General features: G+C 43.8%; 1 protein-coding gene across 2 annotated transcripts; it reads left to right on the top strand.

The window, feature by feature from the left end:
* The first annotated feature begins 429 nt into the window (after positions 1 to 429).
* On the top strand, positions 430 to 27364 carry TMEM18 (transmembrane protein 18). 2 transcript variants are annotated; one of them, XM_033939771.1, is made up of 5 exons: positions 430 to 560; positions 5744 to 5864; positions 9619 to 9673; positions 25396 to 25489; positions 25583 to 27364. In XM_033939771.1, the coding sequence occupies exons 1-5, from the start codon at positions 540 to 542 to the stop codon at positions 25679 to 25681; spliced, it is 390 nt and encodes a 129-aa protein (XP_033795662.1). In that variant the 5' UTR covers positions 430 to 539; the 3' UTR covers positions 25682 to 27364. The 2 variants fall into 2 exon arrangements, with proteins under 2 accessions (XP_033795662.1, XP_033795661.1); XM_033939770.1 differs by lacking the exon at positions 430 to 560 and adding an exon at positions 596 to 678.
* The last annotated feature ends 172 nt before the right edge of the window (positions 27365 to 27536 follow it).

Genomic DNA, 27536 nt, shown 5'->3' with positions numbered 1-27536 from the left:
AAAAGGGAAGATTCTTTACAAAGCTGCAACAGTAAAACCGAGTTGCAGAACATAAAATACCCTTGTGTTTATATATTACAAGGTAATTAAGTGTAGGAACGTGCAAGTTAACGCATGTATTCATAAACAAGAGCGAAGGTCTAAGATAAACTGCGTCCTTCCTTCAGACACCTCCAGGACTACCTCAACACAGTGAAGCCAGCCCGAAGAATCAACATCTGCTAGAGCAGTGAGAAGCAAACCAGAAAAAAACACTCACATGCAAAACTTTCCCCCTCCCTTCCCGTCTGGTATCGCTCCCGCTCTCTCTCAACTCTCAACTCCTAATCCAGCATCTCTCTCATTCTCAAATCCTCCATCCCCGCATTCCCCCTTATACAGTCACCCCACGCCAAGACCCTAGTTTTTCTTTCTGTTTCTCCGACTCAACTTCCTGTTTCCGGTAGGAAGGAACGTGACGCGACATTGCTGAGGGAGCGAAAGCGAGTCCGAGGAGGCGTGGTTTCGGAGAAGGAAAGTCGCCTGGTTGTTGGTGGGCGATGTTCGGTGGGAGTTGGAAGGTAGGGGGCAAGAGTTTGATGTTGTAGGAGAGGTACTGGGTTGGGGATGTGGAGGAGAGGGGAGAGACGGCAGACCATGGCGAGGTCCAGATGCGTGCGAAGAGAAGTGCTTGGAGTGGTGAGGGCAGCCAAGAGTGTGTGACTTAGTATTCTGGAATTGATGCTGTTTCAGTGGGTTATAATATCAATGGTTCCCAACCCTGTCCTGGAGGACCACCAGGCCAATCGGGTTTTCAGGCCAGCCCTAATGAATATGCATGGAGCAGATTTGTATGCCTGTCACTTCCATTATATGCAAATCTCTCTCATGCATATTCATTAGGGCTAGCCTGAAAACCCGATTGGCCTGGTGGTCCTCCAGGACAGGATTGGGAACCACTGGGTTATATTTATTTTCATCAGTTAAAACCCAGGTTTGTAGCTATGAGCTTTGGAAGTCGTTTTCTTAGATTTGGCTATGAATGAATACTCGTTTGATGGCAATTTGCAGCAGTAACCATTGGCAAAGCAAGAATATTAAATTCCATGCTTATTATTATTTTAATGTAAGGAAACATAACGATGATATGAAGAGTTAAGGGAACACACACACTGATTACATCCAGAGTAATGGGATTCTGCGTACAAGTTCTGGCATATGTCTTGGCTTTTAAGTGGGTCTGGTACTTATGGACTATGGAGGTGAATTTAGTGGATTATAGTATACCAGGGCTGTTCAATAATTTATCTACCTTAGTATGAAAGCAAGTACAGGCGTGTTGAAACAACTCTGTGCATGTTGTGACATCTCAAGGATACTCATGCACAGTTGCAGCTCGGTGCATGTCAGCCATTCCAAGACACAGGATGTTAGGAGAGCCTCATGCAAATCAAGAAACTGCTAGATTTGTTCAGTGATAAATTTATCATAAAAAGGAAAAAGCCAAAGAAGATCTATGAATGCATGACTGCAGTTTATGGTGAATCTGTAGATGGTCTGCGCATGCGTCTAGACTAGAGAGTTGCGCGGGGACAGAAATCCCACCCATCCCCACCCGTCCCCGCCAAAGTCCCACCCGTCCCCGTGAGGAATCGCACCCGTCCCCACCCGTCCCCGTGAGGAATCCCTCCGTCCCCGTGAGGAATCCCCTCTGTCCCCGCCCGTCCCCATGAGGAATCCCCTCCGTTCCCGCTCTTCCCTATAAACTTCAGAAATAGTTATTTCATTTAATTATGCTACTGAATTAAAGGCTCTGGTAGAAACCCATTTACAAATAAGCAAAAAGACTTTATTAATTTGGAAATATTAATTGGGAAGAATACATACTTTGTAAACGGGTTTCTACCAGAGCCTCTAATGTTTATAAATTTTTATCAACACAACTAATATACTATTTTATCCTGAAGCAAAAAAAAAATAAATAAATAAATAGAATTCTTTTCCTACCTTTGTTGCCTGGTTTCTGCTTTCCTCATGTTCTCATTCAATTCCTTCCATCCACTGTCTATCTTCCTTCTGCGTCTTCCATTTGCTCTGTTACTGTGCCTCTCCCTTTCTCCCCCCTTCCAAATTGGTCTGGCACCCATCACATTACAAGGCTTCAAAGAAGGTTTGGATAGGTTCCTGGAGGATAAAGGAATTGAGGGGTACAGATAGGAGTAGAGGTAGGTTAAGGGATAGTCTGAGACCACTGCTCAGGCAATGGGCCTGATGGGCCGCCGCGGGAGCGGACCGCTGGGCGAGATGGACCTCTGGTCTGCCTCAGCGGAGGCAATTTCTTATGTTCTTCCCTCCGTTCCCCCATAGTCTGGCATCTCTGTCTTCTTCCCTGCCAGCGTCTTCTCCCCACTCTCTCTTCCCCATTTCTTTTCAGCGTCCTTCTCCCCCCCCCCATCTTCCCCATGTCCTGTCAGCGTCCTTCTCCCCCCTCTGTCTTCCACATGTGCTTTCAGTGTCCTTCTCCCCCCTCTGTCTTCCCCATGTCCTTTCAGGGTCCTTCTCCCTCTCTGTCTTCCCCATGGCCTTTCAGCATCCTTCTCCACCCCCCACCCCCCGTCTTCCCCATGTCCTGTCAACGTCCTTCTCCCCCCTCTGTCTTCCCCATGTCCTTTCAGGGTCCTTCTCCCTCTCTGTCTTCCCCATGGCCTTTCAGCATCCTTCTCCCCCCTCTGTCTTCCACAAGTACTTTCAGTGTCCTTCCCCCCCTCTCCTTCTCTCCCGCCCCGGGTGCAGCACAGCCGGCCAGGTCCCCTTACTTTTGTGGCGCTTCCCCGACCAACCGACCGACAACAGCCCCGGTCCGACAAACCTCCCTGCCCTTAACCGCGAATCTAAATTACCTTCTTACAGCTGTTGTAAGAAGGTAATTTAGATTCGCGGTTAAGGGCAGGGAGGTTTGTCGGACCGGGGCTGTTGTCGGTCGGTCGGTCGGGGAAGCACCACAAAAGTAAGGGGACCTGGCCGGCTGTGCTTCACCCGGGGCGGGGCGGGGCAGACCGCCCCCCTCCCTTGGTAGCCACTCGAGCCGCGAGGCTATTCTCCTTCTCCTTACCTGCCCTGCCTGTAGCACAGAGCCAAACGGAAGTCTTCCTGATGTCAGCGCTGATGTCGGAGGGGAGGGAGGGCTTAAACAAAGCCCTCCCTCCCTCTGACGTCAGCGCTGACATCGGGAAGACTTCCGTTCGGCTCTGTGCTGCAAGCAGAGCAGGTAGGGAGAAGAAGAGCCGCACGACTGAGTACATCCAGCCCTGCAGGAACCCCGCGACCCCCGGAGGCGTCCCCACAGGATCCCCGCGACCCTAGGGGGCGTCCCCACGGGATCCCCGTGACCCGAAGGGGGAACCCGCGGGATGCCCGCGGATCCCGCGGGATTCCCGTCGTCCCTGTTCCCATGCAGCTCTCTAGTCTAGACCCATCCAGCCGTGACTTTTTTAAAAAAAAAACTTTACTGCACGCGCCCTCCTGGTCTCCCCTTCCAAACTCTGCTCTTGCTGTCCAGACTCTCCTGCTCTCTGCCGCCTTCCCTGTAGTGCAAGCTCGCGGGCTCGCACTGCAGGGAAAGTGGCAGAGAGTCACAGTTTCTCTTCCTGCCTTCTCTCTTTCCTGCACCCTGAAACTTTTCAGTTGTTGGAGTTCGGGGCAGAAAGCAGGGCTGGAAGATCGGGGCAGAGAACAGAGCTAGGACAGGAGCCGCACATTTTTATTCCCCCGGTGCTGCAAACCTCTTCCTACAGATCGGGGCAGAGAGCAGGGCTGGAAGATCAGGGCGAGCAGGCAGGAGACATGGGGCAAAGCAGGGCGGCATTTGGGGAGAGCAGGCGGCAGACACGGGGCAGAGCAGGGCGGCATTCGGGGAGAGCAGGCAGGAGACAGATTGGGACAGAGCAGGGCTTTTATGGAGCTGGAGAGTCGGAAAGACGTTTTCGACTGGTCTCCAGCAGTCGCTTCTTGGGTTGATCGGCCAGCCCAGTTGGTTTTAAATTTTTGATTGATGAATCACGTCGCTGTCCAATTTGCATGCGTTTCTCCTCATTTACATGCACGGATTCAAAGCGGATCGCTGGAGAGGTTAGTGAATAATGCAGGAGGGAAATCTGGTCGCAAAGGGGTTGCAAACCGATCGGTACACGATCAGTTTACTTTGTGAATCTAGCCCTGTGTAAAATAATCTGATATTTTACAGGCATTTTCTTTGTGTGTTATTAGCATACACAGTTAAAGAGATCAACAGGTGTTACTGTTCTTAACTGCAGTGTGAAGTTCCTAGGAATTCTTTGCATATTTTCACCTGATGTTTCATGTACTTAATGCCAGTTGCCTTTTTTGGCAAAATATTTTTTTTTATTGAAAGTTGAACAGTACAGACAAAAGAAAATCAACAAAAACAGCCACTCAACTTTGGACTCCGACAATTATCCCAGTCCAAATTCCATAATGACACTGAAGTTCAGTGACAAAAAAAACAAGACAGATGTACATAGCAAAAGAAAACATTATACGATACAAAAAAGGGAGTATGACTACCTTCCACAAAGTTCAATCATATACTAGTGAAACAAACAAACAAAAAAATTGAACACAAAGAGAAATAGGCACCATTCATCATGTACAAAAACATGTGACCACAGTCAGTGGTGTAGCGAGGGTGTGAGGCGCCCCTCCCCCGCCCTCATCACCCCTTCCACACTCCCCCCTTCCATGCATGCGTACTCCCTTCCCTATCCCCCATAGCTCTAGTTCTTCACTGCAGCAAATAACTTCAACGTGCTCCTCGCAACCCCGGCTGCTCTCCCCCTGACGCCACTTCCTATCTGCGGTAACCAGAAGCGATGTCAGTGACAGAGCTGACGCGGTCGCGAGGAACATGTTGAAGTTGTTCCTTGTGGCGGTGAACAACTAGAAGTACGGGGGAAGGGAAGGGTGTGCATGTGGTGAGGAGAGGAGGAGGGGTACTGGTGCCCCTGCTCAGGGCAGACCGCCCCCTCCCCCCCCTCACCACATCACTGACCACAGTAGAAAAAAATGTGTGTGGGGGAGAAGAGATAGAAAGAATAAAGAGAAAGTACTAAAACAGATGTCATCCATAGTCCTTTTAAATGCCATTATAGCCATATAGGCAGGGGTCTAACTCCTACGGTACTCTAGATTAGTGTTTCCCAACCCTGTCCTGGAGGACCCCCTCAGGCTAGTAGGGTTTTCAGGAAAGTCCTAATGAATATGCATGGAGCAGATTTGCATGCCAGGATGGAGGAAATAACCTAATGGTGAGAGCAGCAAGTTAAGAAACAAATAAACCAGGTTCAAGCCACACACTGCATCTCCTGATCTTGGGCAATTCACTTAATCCTCCATTGCTTCAAGTACAAAGGCATGGTAGCAATGCTGCTGTGGTAAATGCACTGAAGCCAATTCAATTCCTATGGACTTTGGTGCATTTGCCGTGGGAGAATCGCTGCCCTGGCTTTGTAAAAGGAGTCCTTAGTTTGTAAGCCCTCTAAGGGACAAGAATATACCTGCTAAACCTACATGTGAGTCACTTTAATCTGTCCCAGTATGACAACTTTTATGTACAGTTGAATAAAAGGTATGAACTGAATCCAAAATCTCTTCCCTCTCTCCTATCTCTTTACTAATCATTACATGGTTTAATAATCAATATGCTATAAAAAATACTAAATATTTTAAAATTCTGCTTTATTTGTAGCTAATTGAATGGTCTGAGCCATGGCTGATTGGACTAATAGCATTCCATGTTTTATGTCTGATAATTACCTATGTGTCATTCCGATTTTATGGACTACAAATTGTACATTTTTTTTGTATGGGTAAGTAAAGAAAATGTTTCCCCCCCACACACACAGGAATGTCTCCAATTTTGTGATTGATAAGTCTCCATTGTATGATGGAAACCAATAGAGCAAAAACAATATAATGAAGATAAATGTGATATAACTGTCAACTCTACCTTATCACTTCCTGATTCTTTTGACAAACATTCAGAGAGAAGAGTAAGAAATTTTCTCTGTGCTTCATTCCCTATACTAGGAAAGGAGTGGTCATGCAAAAAGCTTTCTTTCAAGCATTCTCTGTTATCTCTGAATGTCACTGGCATAGCAGAAATAGAAAGTCCTGTTCATGCTGTGATATGTTTCTGAGTACTCTCATTTTATCTTGGTTTTGCTGTATTCCTGAACCATGTAAATGAGAGAACATTTGAAGTTATATGACCTGTTGTTTCATGTTCAATAAAATATGTTCAGTTAAGTCATTGAAGAATGTTTAGGCTTTGTATTTTAGATATTTGCTTTTTACGTAATAGTTTTCAACTTGCTTTTTAAAAAAAAATTTTTGCATAAGAGCAACTCATGATCCTGCAGGTTAATTAGTTGCACAAACAAGAAGGTGAAAGCCCTAGGCTAATAAAGAACTTCGTAGCTACGGTTGGGATTTTGCTGATATGTTTAAAAAAAAAAAAAAGAAATGACGATATCAGCCAATTTGTAATATTTAATGGGATTAGATTCCCCAACTTTGACATTATGGGGGAAATTCTTAGGTGCTGGTAAGCACCATACTGACGCCTAAGTTAACTGAAGAATGCTGTTAGAAATGGCAAAAAACAGCAGGGTTGAAGCGCTTAAATGTGCCGGAATCATGCCTACATAGGCTCTTTAGGCTGCTGAACGCCAAAGTAGACGTGGCCAACACCAGAAGTGGTATTAAGCAGCCTAAAGTGCCTACCTAGGCATGATTCATGCAAAGATAGGCGCCAGAAATATAGGCCTGTCTTTGCCAGGGATCCCCTCCACAGCCTGCCATCAGCTGATCGTGGCAGAGTGTGTCAAATCACTGTGGAAAATAGAAGTCAGGGGTTTAGCTACAGTTGAGCCTGGGCCCATTCACTTTCGTCCCAGGCCCACTCAGCACTAGTCCTCCTCAAATGTTCTGTGAGAGCAAAAGATTCAGAACCGTCAATATATACAAAGCTGGGAGGTCCTGCACTGCCTTCTGATGATATCGCCACTACAGGTCTTTGGGTGATCTGGTAGCAACCACAGTTAAAGGGCTGCTGGTGCTGCAGGGAACAGGAAGATTTGTTGAGGAGCCAAAAAAGGTGTATGGGTAGAATATAAGAACCCAGAAGAAAGATGTTAAGGCAGGAAGAGGAATAGGAATAATAGTATAGAGGACAGGGAAATAAGAGGAGATCCTAGATTTTGGTGGGTTTTTTTTGGGGGGGGAGGGATCAGAAGAAGGATATAGAGAAGGAATGCTGGACATGAGAGGAAGGAATAGTGGAAAATTCTGGATAGAGAAAGACCGAACACAGAAAGTAGGGAGGTTCGATAAGAGAAGGAATGAAGGAGGCGTTTCCAGACACAGGAGGGGACAGAACACACAAATCAAGGATTTTCTATGCATTTCTGTGGCTACAGCAAAAGCAGTTTACATATATATTAATGTGCTTTCTCTGTCCCCTGTGGGCTCACAATCTAATGCATGCTGTACATGAGGGAAGGAGCAGGGGGAGATTATCTAGACAGGGAAGGACTCGACACAGAGAGAGGATGATTGACATGAGGAAAGGAATGAGTGAGGGAATATGCACACGGATGGGGATAATGGGGGAGATTCTGGGCACAAGGAAGGATAAGAGCAGGGTCACAAAAGAGATACTGGGCAGGATGAGACCAAGAACACACAGGTGAGATGTTAGGCATAGGAGAGGATAATGACAGGGACACAGAAGGGAAATGGATGGTGGACAAAGAGAGAGAAGAAAGGCCATATAGATGGGAGATTACATTTCTTTGAGGAGGGCTGAATAAATATGTGGCTAAAGGCAAGCTAAACGATATTGTGTTTCAAAAGTCTGATATCTGTACTGGTCAAAATGGTAGAGATTTATAATGAACAAAACTACAGAGCATATACATAAGCATAGATTAATGTGACAAGGCTACATGGATTTAGGCAAGGAAAATCTCACCTTACCAATCTACTCATAGTCTTCAAAGGGGTAAATAAACATATAGGTAATATTGTCAGTCAATATTGTGCCTTTGGATTTTCAAAAGACATTTGTCAAAAAACCTTATGAACAACTCCTGAGGAAATTAGAGTGTCGTGGGAAAGAAGTTAGTGTCCTATTGTGGATTAAGAACTGGTTAAAAGATAGAAAACATAGAGTAAGGTTAAATGGTCGATATTCTGAATGGAGAAGAGTAGATATTGGGCTTTCCCAGGGGTCTATACTGGGATTGCTGCTTTTTAATATATAGTCAAACCTCGATTTGCGAGTAACGCGTTTTGCGAGTGTTTTGCAAGACGAGCAAAACACTCAGCAAACTGTAACTCGCAAACCGAGCATTGACTCGAGTTGCGAGCCCCCACCTGACCCATCCCAACCCCAGGAACTGGCAGTATTGCTTCCCCCGAGGCCACTGGTGTTGCTCCCTCCCTTCACGATCGCCTCCTCCCCCCCCCCCACACACACACTGACCGGCCCTGTCCTTACCCGTGCGCCGCCGTTGTTAGAAAGTGCCTGTGGCCGGTTTTCTGCTGGGCTGCTGCTGGGCCTTGAGCATCTGCGCATGCTCAAGACCTTCGGGATCTCACCCTCTCCGAGATTCTCATGAGACTCAAGCCAATCAGACAGCGGCGGCTAGCAGAGGAGCAGGAGGGACTCCTGCTCTCGACTAAAGGTAACAGGAAGGAGGGGGGCCGAGGGAGGGTGGTCTCCGCTGGCAGGAGGGAGTGGGCATCTTTCCTGCCATATTTAATAGTACGTCTTTGGCGGCGGGGGGGAGAGGCTTATGATGACAGGAGAGAGTGGGCATCGGCGGCATTGGGGGGGAGGGCATCCCGCATCCCTCCTGCCATTTCTTGGCGTCAGCGACGTTGGTGGAGAGGGAGGGGGCACTTTGTTGGGTGGAGGCTTTTTTTTTTTTTTATTGGGCAGATATTTTGTGTGTGTGTAATACACCCAAAATATCTGTGCCAAAAAAGAAAAGAAAACTGGCAGACCTGTTAACACATGTCTACAGCAGTCGGGTGCAGTAATTATGTTGTGCTGGCTTTTTCCAGGTGAAAGTTCTTTGCAAATATAGGGTCCCTTTTATTAAAGCTTAGCAAGGGCTTGTTAGCATTTAGAGCTCCTTTTACTAAGCTGCACTAGCGGTTTTAGCACGCACTACAATGTCATGCGCGCTAGACGCTAACGCCTCCATTGAGCTGATATTAGTTTTTCCGTGTAGCGTGGGGGTTAGCGTGCGCTAATCTGCAGCGCGTGCTAAAAACGCTACCGCAGCTTAGTAAAAGGAGCTCTTAGTATGTAGACAGTGGACTTCCTTAGCAATTAGCACTTGCATTCTGATTCTGTTGGTACATGCTGAGCTTTAGTTAAAGGACCCCATACATACTACATGACCCCTGGTAAGTATAGTTGTTTAATTTTTTTAATTAAATATTGATCTGGTATACACTTTTTTTTTTGTATATTTTTTTTTCTGAAAGTACGTATTCATAAATTATCATAATTCAGAATGAAAGTTATATTGTTTTTTTTCTGGTTTTCAGTGGGATTGGTGTACTTTGCAGAATACATCAATGAAGTGGCTGCAATGAACTGGAGGTAATTCTGCTCATTTTATTTTTTTTCTTTGCAAGAGTCAACCAAAATATTTTACATGGCTGTTTAGAATTACATCCCTAGTGCCCTCCCGCAATCTGCATCTTCTTCCCTTCTGCATCCCCAGGCTGCTACTGACCCCCCGTAACCCTTTTACGACTCCAAAAGTGCTATGTACTGGCATGGGACTTTTCTGTAGAAGTCTGTGCTCATGTGCTGCTGCATATCACACTTTTCCTGACTGGAAATGCACATCACAGAATCTCTTCTGAAAGTCAGAGGGTAGGATCTAGCATACGTTTTGAAATATTTTCTTTTTTTTAATGAATTATTGTCTTCTCCAAATAAGGAATATTTATAATAGTTCTACAGTTGCTTCAGACTGTTGGGTCCGATGTATCCTTCTGTTATATTGCATTTTAGCTTCATTTAATCATGCAGATAAATAGACCAAGCCCAAAAAAGAGACATAGCAAATTGCACACCCATTGCAGAACGTTCATCACACCCCTTAAGAATCCTTGATGGAAAAGGATCAAAGTACAATGTGAATGCTTAACCTTTAAATTCAGTTCCTTAAGGGCTCACTAATGGACACATACCCTCTTACCACTTTATTCAGCATTATAACTCGCTCATCTGCTAGTATATCTGATATCGTACCAATGTTCTTTTTTTCTTAGTTGGAATCCATCCAAGTGACCCCAAAATAGCTACAGCCTATAGCACTATCAAAATGACTAGTCAACCAACCAGATGGTCCCAAAATTTTTTTTCTCTTGTTTTGAACTATCAGATAGTAAAGCATCAAAGCCTACAGATCCAATCACAGTGTGCTCTGGATCACCCAACACATCATCAGTTCAAAAGGTTTTTCTAATCTCCAAGTATGTATAATCATTATCTCCAGTATTCAGATGTGATATTAAAATATAATCTTACTAGTCTTTAAGCCCGTTACATTAACGGGTGCTAGAATAGATGTGTGTGTCTTTCTTTCTCTCTCTCTCCCCTTGGCCGCTTTCTGTCTCTCTCTTTCCTTGGCTGTCAACCATCACTCCTTGCCTGTTCCACCTGTCCAGCAGTAGGCCTTCTCCCTTCCTTTTACCTCCCCCTGTCCAGCAGCACTCCTTACCTGCTCCCCCTGTCCCTCTTCCCTGCTCCCCCTGTGCAGCAGCACTTCTTCCCTGCTCCCCAGTCACTCTTTCCTGCTCCCCCTGTCCAGCAGCACTTCTTACCTGCTCCCCTGTTCCTCTTCCCTGCTCTCCCTGTCCAGCAGCACTCCTTATTTTCTCCCCCTGACCCTCTTCCCTACTCCCCCTGCCCAGCAGCACTCCTTACCTGCTCCCCCTGTCCAGCATGCGGCTCCTCTTCTTTAAAACAGCCTACCGGCTGTAACATTTGTTTCCTGTGTCTCTCTCTCTCCTTAGTGTTTTGTTATTTTTTTCAATCTGTCTCTTTAGCCCCCTGTCCTTCTGTGAGTGTCTGTGTGTCTCTCTCTCCTTGTCCTCTGTGTTTTGTGATTTTTTCAATCTGTCTCTTTAGCCCCCTGCCCGTCTGTGTGTCTCTCTCTCCTTGTCCTCTGTGTTTTGTGATTTTTTTCAATCTGTCTCTTTAGCCCCCTGCCCTTCTGTGAGTGTCTGTGTGTCTCTCTCTCCTTGTCCTCTGTGTTTTGTGATTTTTTCAATCTGTCTCTTTAGCCCCCTGTCCTTCTGTGAGTGTTTGTGTGTCTCTGTCCTTGTCCACTGTTGTTTGTATGTTTTTTTAAATCTCTGTTTAGTTCCTGATCCCCTGTTCGCGGATCTGAGTGTAGGGCCGTTTTGTAGGGCCGGGTCTGGCGGCGCTGTGTAGGGCGGAAGCGGGAGGCAGGACCTCAGCACCGGCCGGGCGGCTCGCGCCGCCGGCCCCCAGGAGCTCCCGGCCGGCGGCGGCATGCCATGGTGCAGGAAGAACAGAGATCGGAGCACCGTGAGAGCTGCTGCCCTCAGCTGTTTTTGTTTTTGTATTTGAAAGCCGCCGCCGCAATTAGGGTTCGCCGGCCGCCAGCGCTCAGCTGCACCGTGAGAGCGGCGACCCCCAGCTTTTTTTTTTTTTTTTTTTAAATTTGTATTTGAAAGCCGCCGCCGCAGCTCCTCTCTCGATCCTGGTGCAGTTCGAGAGAGGAGCTGGTACCATGCAGTGAGAGGCAGGGGTGAGGAAGGCCGCCGCAGCTGTGTAAGTTTTTTTTTTAAAAAATTTGAAAGCCGACGCAGAACTATGGACAGTGAGAGGCGGGGCCGCGCATGCGCACTCGTTTTTTCGCGACAGACCAGGGAACACGTTTTTTTAGTGCGCATGCGCGGCCTATCATTTTATTATATTAGATTGTTCATTTGTGCATTTGATAAGCATTTCATTAGACATCAAAGCCAAAAGTACTTATCTTAGCTGTGTTATGTTTTTTACCTAAGGCTGCATTGGGGAAGCAAGTTCTGAAATAAAAAAGTAAAAGTCAGTACATTGACATAATGTAGTCGTAAAAAAGAACAGAAGGTCCATTACACTGCATCTGACATCAGCCTAATAAATGAACCGGGAACCAATCATGCAACATTGTTAGAGCAAAGACAGACAATCAAGTTTTTCATTAAGGCCTCGGGGAGGCAGTCTCTAAATTTAAAATCCAGTGTTATTCTCTATAATTCAGTAACCGGTTACATCCACGTGGTCTGGGTATATTTTGGGTGGGACTATGAGGGACCAAAAGGTGAACCTTCAACTCTGATCACAGAAGGAGAAGAAACTATGTCCAAGTTTTTAAAAAAAATGGATGTTCCTATTTAGAACATAAGAGTTGCCATACTGAGAGAGACTGAATGTCCACCATCTAGCCCGGTATCCTGTTTCCAACAGTGGCCAATTCAGGTCACAAGTACCTGACAAAATCCCAAAGAGTAAAACAAATTTTATGCTGCTTATCCTAGGAATAAGCAGTAGATTTTTTTCCAAGTCCTCCTTAGTCATGGCTTATGGAACTTTTTGTTTTAGAAGATTATCCAAACTTTTTAAAACCCTGCTAAGCTAACTGCTTTCACCACATTCTCCAGTAACAAATTCCAGAGTTTAATTACATGTTGAGTGAAGAAAGAGTTTTCAGTTTGTTTTAAATCTACTACTTAGTAGCTTCATTGCATGCTCCCTAGTCACATCTACCTGTTACATTCCACTCTTTCATAGACTTCTATCATAGCTCACCTGAACTGTCTCTTCTCCAGGCTGAAGAGCCCTAGCCACTCTAGCCTTTCCTCATAGGGAAGTCACCCCTTCCCTTTTATCATTTTATCCATTTTTGTCCTCCTCTGTACCTTTTCTAATTCCGCTATGGGGCTCATTTTCAAAAAAAGAAAAAATGTCCAAAATGTAGAATAAAGGGGCAGATGGATATTTTTTTTGTCAAATCCTTCCAATTCGCTATTTTCAAAACCTATTTTCTAGATGGATTTCTGTGCTGTTCATCACAGTTCATCTAAATCTCAAGGGGGCATATTAGAGTTTAGATGTGGGCAGGACCAGGCTGGGCTTAGGACCTGTACACTTTTCTTAAAATACTAAAAAAAAAGTTTTCAAATTAAAAGAATCTGGATGGGAAAACTTATTCTATCATTAAAACTTATAAATAAATAGGAGGTTGGCAAGGTAAATCCTGATCATTAAATAAGGATTAAATATATAATCATTGGGATTTACTACTACTCCAACCTCATGTTACAGACACTGAGGAAAATGTTCTACAATGTGTCTTAAAATATACTATGTCTTCTAATAAAATTGCAGCAATTATTAGAAAACATAAGAATTGCCGCTACTGGGTCAGACCAGTGGTCCATCGTGCCCAGCAGTCAGCTTACGCGGCAGCCCTCTGGTCAAAGACCATCACCCTAACTGAGACTAGCCTTACCTGTGTGTGTTTTGGTTCAGCAGGAACTTGTCTAACTTTGTCTTGAATCCCTGGAGGATGTTTTCCCCTATGACAGTTCCAGTTTTCCTTATGTTTGTACGGAATCTATCCCCTTTCAATTTTAGAGAGTTCCCTCTCGTTCTCCTTACCTTGGAGAGGGTGAACAACCTGTCCTTATCTACTAAGTCTATTCCCTTCGGTATCTTGAATGTTTCGATCATGTCCCCTCTCAATCTCCTCTGTTCGAGGGAGAAGAGGCCCAGTTTCTCTAATCTTTCGCTGTACGGCAACTCCTCCAGCCCCTTAACCATCTTAGTCGCTCTTCTCTGGACCCTTTCGAGTAGTACCGTGTCCTCCTTCATGTACGGTGACCAATGCTGGATGCAGTACTCCAGGTGAGAGCGCACCATGGCCCGGTACAGCGACATGATAACCTTCTCCAGTCTGTTTGTGATCTCCTTCTTTATCATTCCTAGCATTGTGTTTGCCCTTTTCGCTGCCGCCACACATTGTGTGGACAGCTTCATCGACTTGTCAATCAGAACTCCCAAGTCTCTTTCCTGGGGGTCTCTCCAAGTACCGCCCCGGACATCCTGTATTCGTGCATGAGATTTTTGTTACTGACATCCATCACATTGGAAAGTGATGGTGATGGTGTAAGCTCCAGATGTCTTATTGTTTATATCCATGTCCAATCCGGGCAGGTCCGATAGATTCTTCAACCTCTAATATGCAGATGGGAGCGATCAGAGGAACACCCCCATCTGCCAGCACAGATCACTGGTGTGCTATCCCGACTCATGCGCAGACCATCTGCTTTGCCTGCAGATGGTCTGTACATGCGTTTGATGCCCGTGGTTTGTTTTTGTGTTTTTTATTTGCGTGAACCTGGGCACAAGCCGTGAACTTCTCTGCAGTTCGGTTCTCCTCCATCCCCTGTTAGCAGCACTCGTAAACCGGCATCTAGCCCAATGCCGTCCCTTCGCCTAAAAGAGCAACGCGAAGTGCGGGTGAGGGGTTGGCTGCAACAAGTTCTCATCAGCGTGAATGTCACATTATTGGGGCAGAGATCGGGCCAGGAGAGTTGGGGCAGAGATCAGGCCAGGAGAGTTGGGGGCAGAGAGATTGGGCCAGGAGAGTCCCCTTCGCTGACGCAAGTCTACTGTCCGGGCGAGTCCCTGCCATGAAGAGCCACTGCAGCTGGGGACTTTTAAAAGCAGGCAATTATTCTCTCCTGCTCTCTGCTGCCCTTCCCTGCAGTGCAGCCCTGTTTTAAAACCACGGGCGTGCACTGCGGGGAAGGCGGCAGAGAGCAGGAGATCAGGGCAGCAGGAGAGTTGGGGCTGCAGGAGGCGTTCGGGGCAGCAGAAGATCGGGGCTGACAGGGCGGAGAGCAGGGCGGCAGAAGGCAGGGCAGTCGGAAAGAACTTGAGCGATTGGTCCTCAGCAGTCGCTTGTTTGTGATCGACCAGCCCAGTTAGTGTTTCAGGGTTTTAATTATTGAATCACGTCCCTGCCTACTTTGCATGCCGTTCCCCTCATTTGCATGCACGGATCGGAGGATGGTCGGCAGAGAGGTAAGTGAACTGGGCCGGAGGGAAATCAGGTGGCATAGGGGTCGGTACACGATCAGTTTGCTTTGTGAATCTAGCCTAATTTAGCAGATAAGTTGTGCAAGTCAGAAATTAGATTGTGAACTCCAGAGTAGAGAATGACATGGGGAAAAAAATCTGTGCCCGTCACCGCCCCGTCCCCAGACCACCATCCCCTTCACCGCCCCATCCCCGCCATCCCCGTCTCCATCCCTGTTGTCCCCATCACCACCCCATCCCCGCAGCATCCATAGAAGCTTCATTTTTGCAATATTTAGCTTATTCCATCCTTATAAATCAAAATTCTGGCTGCTGAACTAGAGAAAGAGATGTTCAGCTGGCAGGGCTTTGTTTATAAATTTTTATAAACACAATTAATATACTACTTTATCCTAAAGGAAAATAAATAAATAGAAATTTTTTTTCTACCTTTGTTGTCTGGTTTCTGCTTCCCTCATCTTCTCATTCAATTCCTTCCATCCACTGCCTGTCTTCTCTCTGCGCTTTCCATTTGCTCTGTTACTGTGCCTCTCCCTTCACCCCCTCCCCCAATTGGTTTGGCACCCATCTTAGAAACATAGAAGATGACGGCAGAAAAGGGCTACAGCCCATTAAGTCTGCCCATTCTGCTTACCCACCCCCTGTCTATGCCCTAATGACCCAATTTCCTTATCTTGACCCTCAGAGGGATCCCACATGGGTATCCCATTTATTCTTAAAGTCTGGCACGCTGTCTGCCTTGATCACCTGCACTGGAAGCTTGTTTCAATGATCAACCACTCTCTCTGTGAAGAAATACTTTCTGGTGTCGCCATGAAATTTTCCACCCCTGAGTTTGAGCGGGTGCCCTCTTGTGGCTGAGGGTCCCTTGAGGAAGAAAATATCATCTTGCACTTCGACACGTCCCATGAGGTACTTAAATGTTTCGATCATGTCTCCCCTCTCCCTACGTTCCTCGAGAGTGTAGAGCTACAATTTGTTCAGTCTCTCTTCGAACGAGAGACCCTTGAGCCCCGAGATCATCCTGGTGGCCGTCCGCTGAACCGATTCAATTCTGCGCACATCTTTACTGTAATGTGGCCTCCAGAATTGCACACAGTACTCCAGATGAGGTCTCACCATGGCCCTGACGAAACTTCTATTGATACAACCCAATATCTGCCTTGCCTTAGATTGGCAAGTTTTCATGTCTGCACTGATGATTACTCCTAAATCTCGTTCTGCTGAAGTCCTAGTTAAAGTTTCTCCGTTCAAGAAGTACGTCCTGCATGGATTTCCGCTTCCGAGGTGCATGACCTTACATTTCTTAGCATTGAAGCCTAGCTGCCAGGTTGCGGACCAACTTTCCAATGTAAGCAGGTCCTGCGCCATATAATTCTGTAAACTGCATTCACTTACTATATTACATAGTTTGGCATCATCGGTGAATAGTGTTATTTTACCTTGAAGCCCTTGAGTCAGATCCCCTATGAATATGTTGAAAAGAAGTGGACCCAGGACCGAGCCCTGCGGCACTCCACTGGTCACCTCTGATGTTTTAGAGAGGGTACCATTAACCACCACCCTCTGAAGTCTGCCACTCAGCCAATCATTGACCCATGCAGTTAGTGTCTCTCCTAACCCCATCGATTCCATCTTGCTTAGCAGCCTGCGATGTGGGACACTGTCAAAAGCTTTACTGAAGTCCAGGTACACGACGTCCAAAGACTCTCCCAAGTCCAACTTTCTTGTTACCCAGTCAAAGAAGCTGATGAGATTGGATTGGCAGGACCAACCCTCGGTGAATCCATGCTGACTGGGATCCCGAAGATTCCCTTCATTCAAGATCGTGTCCAATTTGCTTTTAATTAGTGTTTCCATGAGTTTGCACACTATTGATATGAGACTCACCGGTCTATAATTCGCAGCCTCTGCCCTGCAACCCTTTTTATGTAGAGGAACGACATTAGCTAATTTCCAGTCCAGGGGAACTTTCCCCTTATTTAGGGAGAGATTGAATAGCTCAGCCAACGGTTTCGCCAGGACATCGCTCAATTCTCTGAGCACTCTTGGGTGCAAATTGTCTGGTCCCATGGCTTTGTTCACCTTGAGTCTTGCCAGTTCACTGTAAACTTCACCTGGTGTGAACTCAAAATTCTGAAACGGGTCTTCTGTGCTTTGTGTTGCCTTCAACTGCGGACCGTGTCCCGGTGCCTCACAGGTGAAGACTGAGCAGAAGTATTCATTCAGTAGTTCGGCTTTATCGGAATCTGCTTCCACGTAACTTCCGTCCGGTCTTCTAAGGCGTACTATCCCACCTGTGTTCCTTTTTCTGTCACTAATATACCTGAAGAAGGATTTGTCCCCCTTTTTAATGTTTTTTGCCAGAATTTCTTCCACTCGAAGTTTTGCCTCCCTAACTGCCATTTTGACCGCTGTAGACCTGGTCCTATATTCTACCTTTGCCTCTCTTTTCTCCGTGCGCTTGTAGGAGAGAAACGCTTTTTTCCCTCTGTTCCCACAAAGTGTGGCATCTCTGTCTTCTTCCCTTCTAGTGTCTTCTCCCCACTCTCTCTTTCCCATTCCCTTCAGAGTCTTCTCCCCACTCTGTCATCCCCATTTCCCTTCAGCGTCTTCTCCCCACTCTCTTCCCTAGCGTCTTCTCCCCATTTCCCAGCGTCTTCTCCCCACTCTCTCTTCCCCATTTCCCAGTGTCTTCTCCCCTCTCTTTCTTCCCCAGTTCCCTTCAGGCTACTTCAGCATCTTCTCTCCATCCCCCACCCCCAGCACCCTTTGCGCAGTCCAGCAGCTCCCTCCCACCAGCCAGCTGTGCATCTCCCTCCCTCTCTTCCCCTTACCTTCTCTTTGTGGCGATTTCTATAAGTTTATGCCTTGTATTGCAGCCGGAGCCTTGAAGACGCGTCACGTTGGCTGCTGGAAAAGTCTCCTCTGATGCAACCAGAAACAGGAAGTTGCGTCAGAGGATACTTTTTTAGCAGCCACACGCGACGCGACTTCAAGGTTCTGGTTGCAATAAAACACATAGCCTTATAGAAGTCACCACAAAGAGAAGGTAAGGGAAAGGGAGGGAGGGAGATGTACAGCCGGCCGGCCGGCAGGAGAGAGGGGACTGCCAGACCGCACGCTTGTTCACCGCGCGTGCTCATTCCTTTAACTGTGGAGACAAGACCATTCACCGCTCACGGGGCAATGAATGGTCTTATCCCCATACTCGCAGTGACCTTTTTTTTGTCACCGTTTCAGCGGGTTACTCGCAGCTAGCCGCGGTTAACAACCACGTGTCATTCTCTACTCCAGAGCACATGAAGTGTGGAAGCTGTTCCATTTGTGTGATAACTTGAAAGGTACCTCTTTCTTTTGGGCTAAAGGGAATCAGAATTTTCAAAGTTACTAAGTTGCAGTAGAGGTTTCTTCCATGGCCTGGAACACTAAATGCTTCAATGCTGCTCTACACTACCAGGCTCAAGTGTTTCAGACCTCCTTTAGAATAAAGCAATAGATAACTAGCTAAAAGGAGTCTTTAGACTTAAGACATTTAATATTTGTTCAGGCTAACAGACCTCAGAAGTACCATACTGCATGTCTATGAACTTTGAAGATCATACAGACTCAATTGGTACCCATGGTCGTCATAGGCCTCTATAATACTTTTTTTCTTTTTTTATATAGATACTTTAAATATCAAAATATACTCATCTTCATCTACGCGGGTGGGGGTAGGCACTCCGACATAGACTATGTTTCGCCCCGAACGGGCTGTATCAAGGAAAATCCCCCTGCAATAATAGAATATTATTATAATTTATCACCCTTAGGTCGATTAAATTCAATATAAACAGATAAATATATAGAAAAAACTTTCAGCAGTACCTTACATCCAACGGCTCATGCTTCCCGCATTAGACTTTTAATCCAGGAAACATGGCCGCGGCGTTCAAGGCTATAAATAGCACAGACTTTTTTTTGAAAAATGGGATGACATCAGACTCCACGTGAGACACAAGTAGATAAAACCATACAGACCGAATTTCATTTCTTGATATTCTATTGATGAAAGATAAAAACCAACAGATTAGGACGACACTATACAGAAAAGAAGTAGATAGAAATCATTTCCTTCACTTTTCTAGTTTTCACCCTTTTTTTCTGAAATTTAATATTCCTGTGAGTCAATTTCTACGTATTCGGAAACTCTGTTCTTCTCAGGAAGAATTTGAAAAACAAGCTAGGATACTTAGTGATCGATTCTATGAGAGGGGATACTCTAAAAAATTTGTCCGTCGGGCGTACCTCCGGGCGAAGTATGCCCAACGACCCCTTCTTAAAGAAAAGAATGAGGAAACACAAGATGATCACCTGATAGCGGTGCTTCCTTTTACACCACTTAGCACTGCTTTTTTTGATGTTATTAAAAAACATTGGCAGATTCTTCAGTTGAGCTCTCAATTTCAGAACTACCCGATCGCCTCCTATAAGAGAGGGAGGACTGTGGGGGAATTACTATCTACTCATCATTTTGAGATCAAAAAAAGAGATGACAGGAATGTATTCAATCATCGAGCTTGCACTCAATGTCAATGGTGTGAACTAACTATGCCAGGCTCCATGTGGTGTGATCCGTGGACCAATAAGATTTATCAGGCCAGCTCGAACATGTCCTGTCAGAGTTCTTCAGTCATCTACATGATCCAGTGCCCTTGCAAATTGCTTTATATAGGGCGGATGAGTAGAAAGATTAATGTTCGCCTAAATGAACACAAATCTAGAATTAATACGGGGAATTTAGAGGCTCCCCTTGTTCAACATTGGAGGGAGAAAAAACACAAAATTATAGATCTGAAATGGCGGGTCATAGATCAGGTTATGGGAGGGTGGAGATATTAAAGGAAAGCTAAATTTTAAGGAACAAAAATGGATATATATGTTGAATGCTGTTACACCTCTGGGTTTGAACGCTGAAATCGAGTGGTCTACTCTAATTTAAATGGGCTTTTGGCTGGCCAGTCAGGTAGGGGGTGTGTCTCACGTGGAGTCTGATGTCATCCTGTTTTTAAAAAAAAAAGTCTGTGCTATTTATAGCCTTGAACGCCGCGGCCATGTTTCCTGGATTAAAAGTCTAACGCGGGAAGCATGAGCCGTTGGATGTAAGGTACTGCTGAAAGTTTTTTCTATATATTTATCTGTCTAAATTGAATTTAATCGACCTAAGGGTGATAAATTATAATAATATTCTATTATTGCAGGGGGATTTTCCTTGATACAGCCTGTTCGGGGCGAAACATAGTCTATGTCAGAGTGCCTACCCCCACCCGCGTAGATGGAGATGAGTATATTTTGATATTTAAAGTATCTATATAAAAAAAGAAAAAAAGTATTATAGAGGCCTATGGGTACCAATTGAGTCTGTATGATCTTCAAAGTTCATAGACATGCAGTATGGTACTTCTGAGGTCTGTTAGCCTGAACAAATATTAAATGTCTTAAGTCTAAAGACTCCTTTTAGCTAGTTATCTATTCAATGCTGCTCTGACACCCATAGGAATTCTATGAGCATCAGAGAAGCGTCGGAACATTTAGCGTTCCATGGCGTAGTAAAAAGGGGGGGAGGACAGAGCCAATTTGCTACTTCATATACTTCAGAAAGTATCATCTGTGTAATCTGGTGTCCTTGCAACCAATTGGATTGTTGGTTAAACTTCACAAATCTTTAAGACAAGGATGCTTGACCACTGCTATTGTATGAATTCTAGAAAAGAGGATGCTCCTCTGGTACATCATTGCTTGCAATTTAATCATCAGTTTGAGGATTTGAAATGCACGGTAATAGACCAGATGCAGCTTCCTTTGCGAGGCAGGCATGTACATTCCAAGTTGAGGCAACAGGAGCAGCAATGGATCTTTAAATTACAAACTGTAGAGCCTAATGGCATGAATGTGAGGGTTGAATGGAATGCTTTTTTCTAAACTACGCATATGAGATGTTTCTTTAAAATCAGGCTGTGGAAGAGTGGTGCATTTGAAAGTGGGAGATGCTATTTAAGAAAGCTGCCATTTTGAAGCCATTGAGTTCAGTATGAATCTGATCGCCTGACGCAGCTATTGTGAAATGAGTGTCTTCATCGAGGTGGAGGTTTAAAGCTCAGAGAAGTGGAAGATGCATAATTTGCTGATGAAAAATTACTGGTGTTGAACAGAACTGGAGGGGTGAAGAGCTGTTGTGGAAGTGTGTTGGATAGAGTACTCATGGAAACATCTGGTGCCCTGTTGTAAAGCTAAGCAATTTTTCTATTCTTCTTATGGGTTTGGGGTTTTTTTTGGCTTGCTTTTAGAATTTTGGTCTCTGCTGATTTTGATGAATATATTTTGTAGAATTCTTCAAGTTAGAAACTGTTATGGGAACTTGATTTATGAATATATATATACTTTGGCAAATTTTTTGGACATAAATGATTTTCTTCCTATGTTTTTTGGGAATTTTTGCCTCTGTGCCTTTTTTCTCAATTACATGAAACCTATGATAATATTGAAGTCTTCACTTTAAGGGTGTAATAAATTTGCTTTGTAGCACTTATACATCTGTGACATTGTTAAGATTTAATATTTATAAGTTTTAATGATAGAACAGGTTTTCCCATCCAGCTTCTTTCAGTTTGCAAACATTTTTTTGAATATTTTTGAATTAAGTGGGTTTGTCCCTAGATATTGTATTCTTGCTGGACACTTTTCTACCATAATCGAACATTTTAGAATGCATCCAGGGCACAGTTTGGACATTTGGGGCTAGACCAGTTTTAACCACAAATAAGTGCCAAAAAGGTGCCCAAACCGACGAGGGATACAAGTATGATTCCCTCCTTCTCCCCAAAGATATAAATGAAACAATACACACCTGCCTTTATGAAAGCTTCAGATGTTATGGGCAGTCCTAGTGGAAAAGCAAGTAGGTCTCTGAAGTAGCCTGGTAGTCAGTGCAATGGATTGCAGAGAAGGGGACCCTGGCCCATATCCCACTTAACTACTACACTTGTGGTGGAGTGTATGAGCCCATCAAAAGCCACCAAAAATCTACTGGATCATCATATAGGTGACACCTAAAGGTATACAGTCTATTGTTGTGGTATACAGTTGGGTCCAGTAGGTTGTTGTTTTTTTTAGGGGGAGGGGTTGGAGGGCTTTCCACAATATAAAGGGTAAGACCCTGGGACCTTTTCTGTAAAGTTCACTGCTGTGCTCCTGAGGTGCCCCACTGATCTGCTGGTATGTCTGTAGCTAGTGTACTACAAATGTCCCCTCCTACATCCCAATAACTTAAAAAAAAACTAAGAGCATAAGAATTGCCACACTGGACCAGATCAAAAGTCCATCAAGCCCAGTATCCTGTTTCCAACAGTGGCCATTTTTGAAAAAAAACAAGATAAAAGACATTTTGCAGTTTTGGAAATGGGCATGTTTGGAACTAGATTTTGTGTCTCTTCTGCAAAACATCCAAACTCTGATTTGGACCCGATATTGAAATGGCCCTCCATATATTTTTTTGAGATGCGGTGACCAGAATTGTACACAGTATTCAAGAGCGGCCTGTAGCAAGATTTATGGTAGACTAATCAGTTACGTGTCTGTTAGTTTTGTCTAGGGAAAACCATAAACTCTGCCAGGTTCAGCTTTCTTGCCTATTTACACAACACAAGACCCAGGCTAATTAATGAGAAGTACTTTTATTATGAAAATAGAAAAATATAATTCACAAGCCAGCATCAATATCTAAATATTGTTCACAAAATATCTGATTACATATATGAAACTCAGTACATAATTATCACATTACACTTCTAGATAACTAAATAAAATTACTTATTACACACACTACACAATTTCTTATAATAATAATAATCCCTGATTAGCAGCACTATTACAGATTATCACCGAGTGTAGCTTTACAAACCTTGTCCTATATCACAATCGGATGCACTTATCTAACCCCAGCTGATAAGATAATAAGTTCCTTATGCTCACCATCTAATTAAGCCTCAGCACAAAATTAGGTGAAATGGAAGACGTCTATCCTCAGCTTAGCAGATGTAGAAAATCCTTTGGTAAAGGAACAAGTGTTCGTCAGCCACTGGTACAGATGTAATTTATTGGCAGCACAAGTTTCCTTGAAGTGATGGAATTCAGATCTGTTTAGAGTCCGATTCACTCTCTCTCAGGCAGAGAGTCACACGAGGTAACTGTTCAGGTCTTAATTATTAAGAAAGAGATGCGTGAAGAATTCCTGTGGTAAGATGTGAGTTCCCTCGCATCCTATAATTAGCACCTTTTCACTTGGATCCCGTCAGATGACTTCCTCGGACCAATCCAGAAACAGAACTTAGATGAATAGCCTTTCTATGTAGAGTATCATACATGCTGGGAGACAGGTGCCGTTCAAAAGATAAGCACAGCATAGGAGTATAACTCCCCCAAGAATCACACAGTCTAAGCATGAAGACATAGATGGATGTCCTTGACTAGAATACCATTCTGGTACATATCAGAATGCATCAGGCAGAAACAGCAAAGATGTGTTCTTTCTCTCTTTTCTTGCAAGGTTCATGCTGGAAAGATTTCTTGCAGACAATGGATGATGTCAGAGAGGCCTAACCTTCAGGTGCAAATAAGGAAACACCCCTACAGGCCGCACTGTAGAATGAAACAGGGTCATTATAACATTTTCTTCTTTGTTTCCCATTCCCTTCCTGATGATTCCTAACATTCTATTTGTTTTTTTAGTCACCGCTGAACACTGAGTTGAGGGTTTCAACGATGACACCTAGATCCTATTCCTGGGCAACGACTCCTAACGTGGAATCCTGTATCACTTAGCTATAGTTTGAGTTCCTCTTTTCCACGTGCATCACTTTACACTTGCTCATATTAAAATGCCATGGGTAGACTGGCTGGGCCATTTGGCCTTTATCTGCCATCATATTTCTTTGGGTTTTTTCTCTGTTATCTGACATGTTGATGCCCAGTCTCCCAATATTGCAAGGTCCTTTGCAATTTTTCACAATCCTCTTGTAATTTAACAACTTTGTCTTAAGCAAATTTAATTATCTCACTAGTTATTCCCATCTCTAGATCTTTGATAAATATGTTAAAAAGCAACGGTCCCTAGGAAACCCCCACTATTTACCCTTCTCCACTGAGAATATTGACCAATTTAACCTTACTCTCTGTTTTCTTTCTTTTAACCAGTTCTTAATCCACAATAGGACATTATCTCATATTCCATGATTTTCTGATTTCCTCAGAAGTCTTTCATAAGGTACTTTGTCAAATGCCTTTTGAAAATCCAGATGCATAATATCAACCGGCTCACTTTTGTCCATATGTTTATTCTCCTATTCAATAAATTTTGAAGATTGGTGAGCCACAGATCCAAAAATTACTGTAGGATGCCTGAGTGTGTCCCATAGTAAGCATGTGATGGTGCTTACTGCAGCCTAGAAAAAAATACCCTAAAATCTGCTGAAAATAACTATTCAGTAGCACTTGCTTGTCAAATTCAAGTTCTGGTGTGGAGGGAGCCGCAGCTTGCAATCTCTTGTTGAGGATTGCTGCTAGTCTAATTAGGCTAGATCAGGGGTAGGGAACTCCGGTCCTCGAGAGCCGTAGTCCAGTTGGGTTTTCAGGATTTCCCCAATGAATATGCATTGAAAGCAGTGCATGCAAATAGAACTCATGCATATTCACTGGGGAAATCCTGAAAACCTGACTGGAATACAGCTCTCGAGGACCGGAGTTCCCTACCCCTGGGCTAGATGGATGAAAGCTAAAAATAGAGGAAAGCATACCAAGAAGTTGCAATAGACCTTATAGTACATAGTCCCTGTAAAGTTTGTTTATGTTTTGAACTAGAAGCAGAAGAAAACTCATGGTTTTGGCTCATTATTATAGTTTTTTAAACCTATGACTTAGGAACAAAGGTAATCTCAATACTAGCCCCCTCTTTTACTAAGGCGCGCTAACGATTAGCATGCACTAAATGCTAACGTGCCCATTATATTCTATGGATGCGTAAGCATTTAACACGTGCTAATTGTTAGCGTGCACTAAATCAATCGGTGCGCCTTAGTAAAAGGACCCCTAAATGCCAGGTGATTGTCAGTAGCATCATTTGGCAGTATTTAATATTTGACTTGTTTGTTTTTTTGCAGGTCTTTTACTAAATACCAGTACTTCGATTCGAGAGGGATGTTCATTTCTTTAATGTTTTCGGCACCATTGCTACTTAATGCTTTAATAATTGTGGTAGGTATACCTATAGCTAGTTTTACAGTTTCACACATTTGTACAGTCTGCATTCCTACTATGCACATTATATGTATTATCTCTTTTTCTCAGATTGCTTGGGTGTATAAAACATTGGTTGTAATGACTGAGCTCAAGACCCTGAAGCAGAAGAGAAGAGTTGACAAAGAAAAGAAAAGCAAAGCTGAATAATTACCTATTTGCTTCCTTTATATTTTGTTTATTTTTATACATCCACTTCTTTTTTTTTTTCAATTCTTTATTGTTTTTCAAACTATAAATGCGCAATAAATGATTCATATTTTTGTACATTATATAATAAGCGCAACAAACTTACAAATATTACTGCACAAAGAAATTACCCCCCCTCCCAACTAATAAACAAATATTTCAAATCCTTCATTAAACTATTCATAAAATCCCCGGATCAATTCCACTCCCTTCCCTTACCCCCCCCCCCCCCCCAGGATATGTATGTTTACTTGTCAATAAAATAAAATTAATTATTTTTCTTTACAGTATTTAACCAATGGCTCCCAAACATCCATAAAATTCTTAAATCGTCCCTGTTGTACGAATTATGTAATATAAAATAAATTCTGCATTACTATACTTTTCTGGTTTAGTGTGCCAAGTTTAAGCTTTTATGATCCCAGGTTATTAATGGTTGTGATTCATGAAATGTGCAGAGAGAGTACCCAGATAACTTTAAAGTATCCTCCAGCATATTATTTTCTAAAGATACTATTAAATTATGGTTTATGTTTTATTAATTTACTTTCCCACTAGCACTAATGAAAAATATGTAAATAGTCTTAGTTTGCTCATAAGGAAACATATCCTGCTATTCTGGCTGTGATTTAATTTATTTCAGTGTTTTACTTCTGAGCTCAAGACGTGTTAGACCGGTACAGTAGGTATTTCAAGCCTACAAGGGTTTACAATTTGTTTTCGTTAACTCAGAAAAAAAAATTATTACTTGGCCAGTCACAAAGAGTGTCTGTGGGAGAGGCAGGATTCAAACCCTGGCTTCCATGGTCCACATCCTACTGCTCTAACAGCTAGGCTACTCCTCCTTGTACTGCTTCAGAAAAAATGTCATCTGTAATCTTTATAATGTTGTCAGAGGTCACAAAAATATGGTGATTTTCCTGCTGGTATAAAAAAAAAAAAAAAAAGTATGAAAGATAATTTTTTTTTTTAAGTTCTGTTGCACACAGTCTAAAATTCTTAGGCCTCCTTTTACGAAACTGCGATAGCAATTTCTAGCGCAGGGAGCTGCGCTGAATGGCATGTGCTGCTCCCAACGCTCATTGAGTTCCTCTGAGCATCGGGAGCAGCGCGGGCCATTCAGCGCGCCTCCCCGCGCTAGAACTGCTATTGCTGTTTCGTAAAAGAGGGGGTAAGTGGATTACAAATAAAACATATGTAATCTTATATTATGATAACACACAAGAATATCCATATGGGGGTCAGACCAATGGTTCATCTATCCTAATATCCTGCCTCCAGCAGCAGCCAATCTAGGCTAGAATCTCAAAAGCAAGATTCCATGCTACTAATCCCAGGCACCACTTCTGTCTTAATAGAAGTATAACAAAACATACAGCATAATTTGGTTATACCATCAAGAAAAGAGTTGAATCTGCAAACTGTGAGAGTGAGGACTTTTTCATGTTGTGGACCAGAAGAGTAGAATAAGCTCCCATCCTATATCAAACAACAACAAAAATTAGGTAAATATGATCACGTCACCCCTCTTCTGAAAGAAGCACATTGGCTTCCCATTACACATCGTGCTGACCTTTAAAATTAAACTCTCCCATCAGCCCTCCTACCTTGATAAGCTTCTCATTCCACAATGTTCAACAAGTACACTTAGATCAGCAGACCAGAATTTTCTTTCAATCCCCTCTATAAAAGATTTTTTCTATACCAGAAAAACAAATTTTTCAGTAGTTGCTCCAACATTATGGAATGCTCTGTCGCATCAACTCCGCCATGGAAAACAACTTGATAGATTCAAGATAAACTTAAAGACTTTCTT

Source organism: Geotrypetes seraphini, chromosome 3 (genome assembly GCF_902459505.1).
Source record: "Geotrypetes seraphini chromosome 3, aGeoSer1.1, whole genome shotgun sequence".
NCBI classification, from domain to species: domain Eukaryota; kingdom Metazoa; phylum Chordata; class Amphibia; order Gymnophiona; family Dermophiidae; genus Geotrypetes; species Geotrypetes seraphini.
This window is presented reverse-complemented; position numbering and strand designations above follow the sequence as displayed.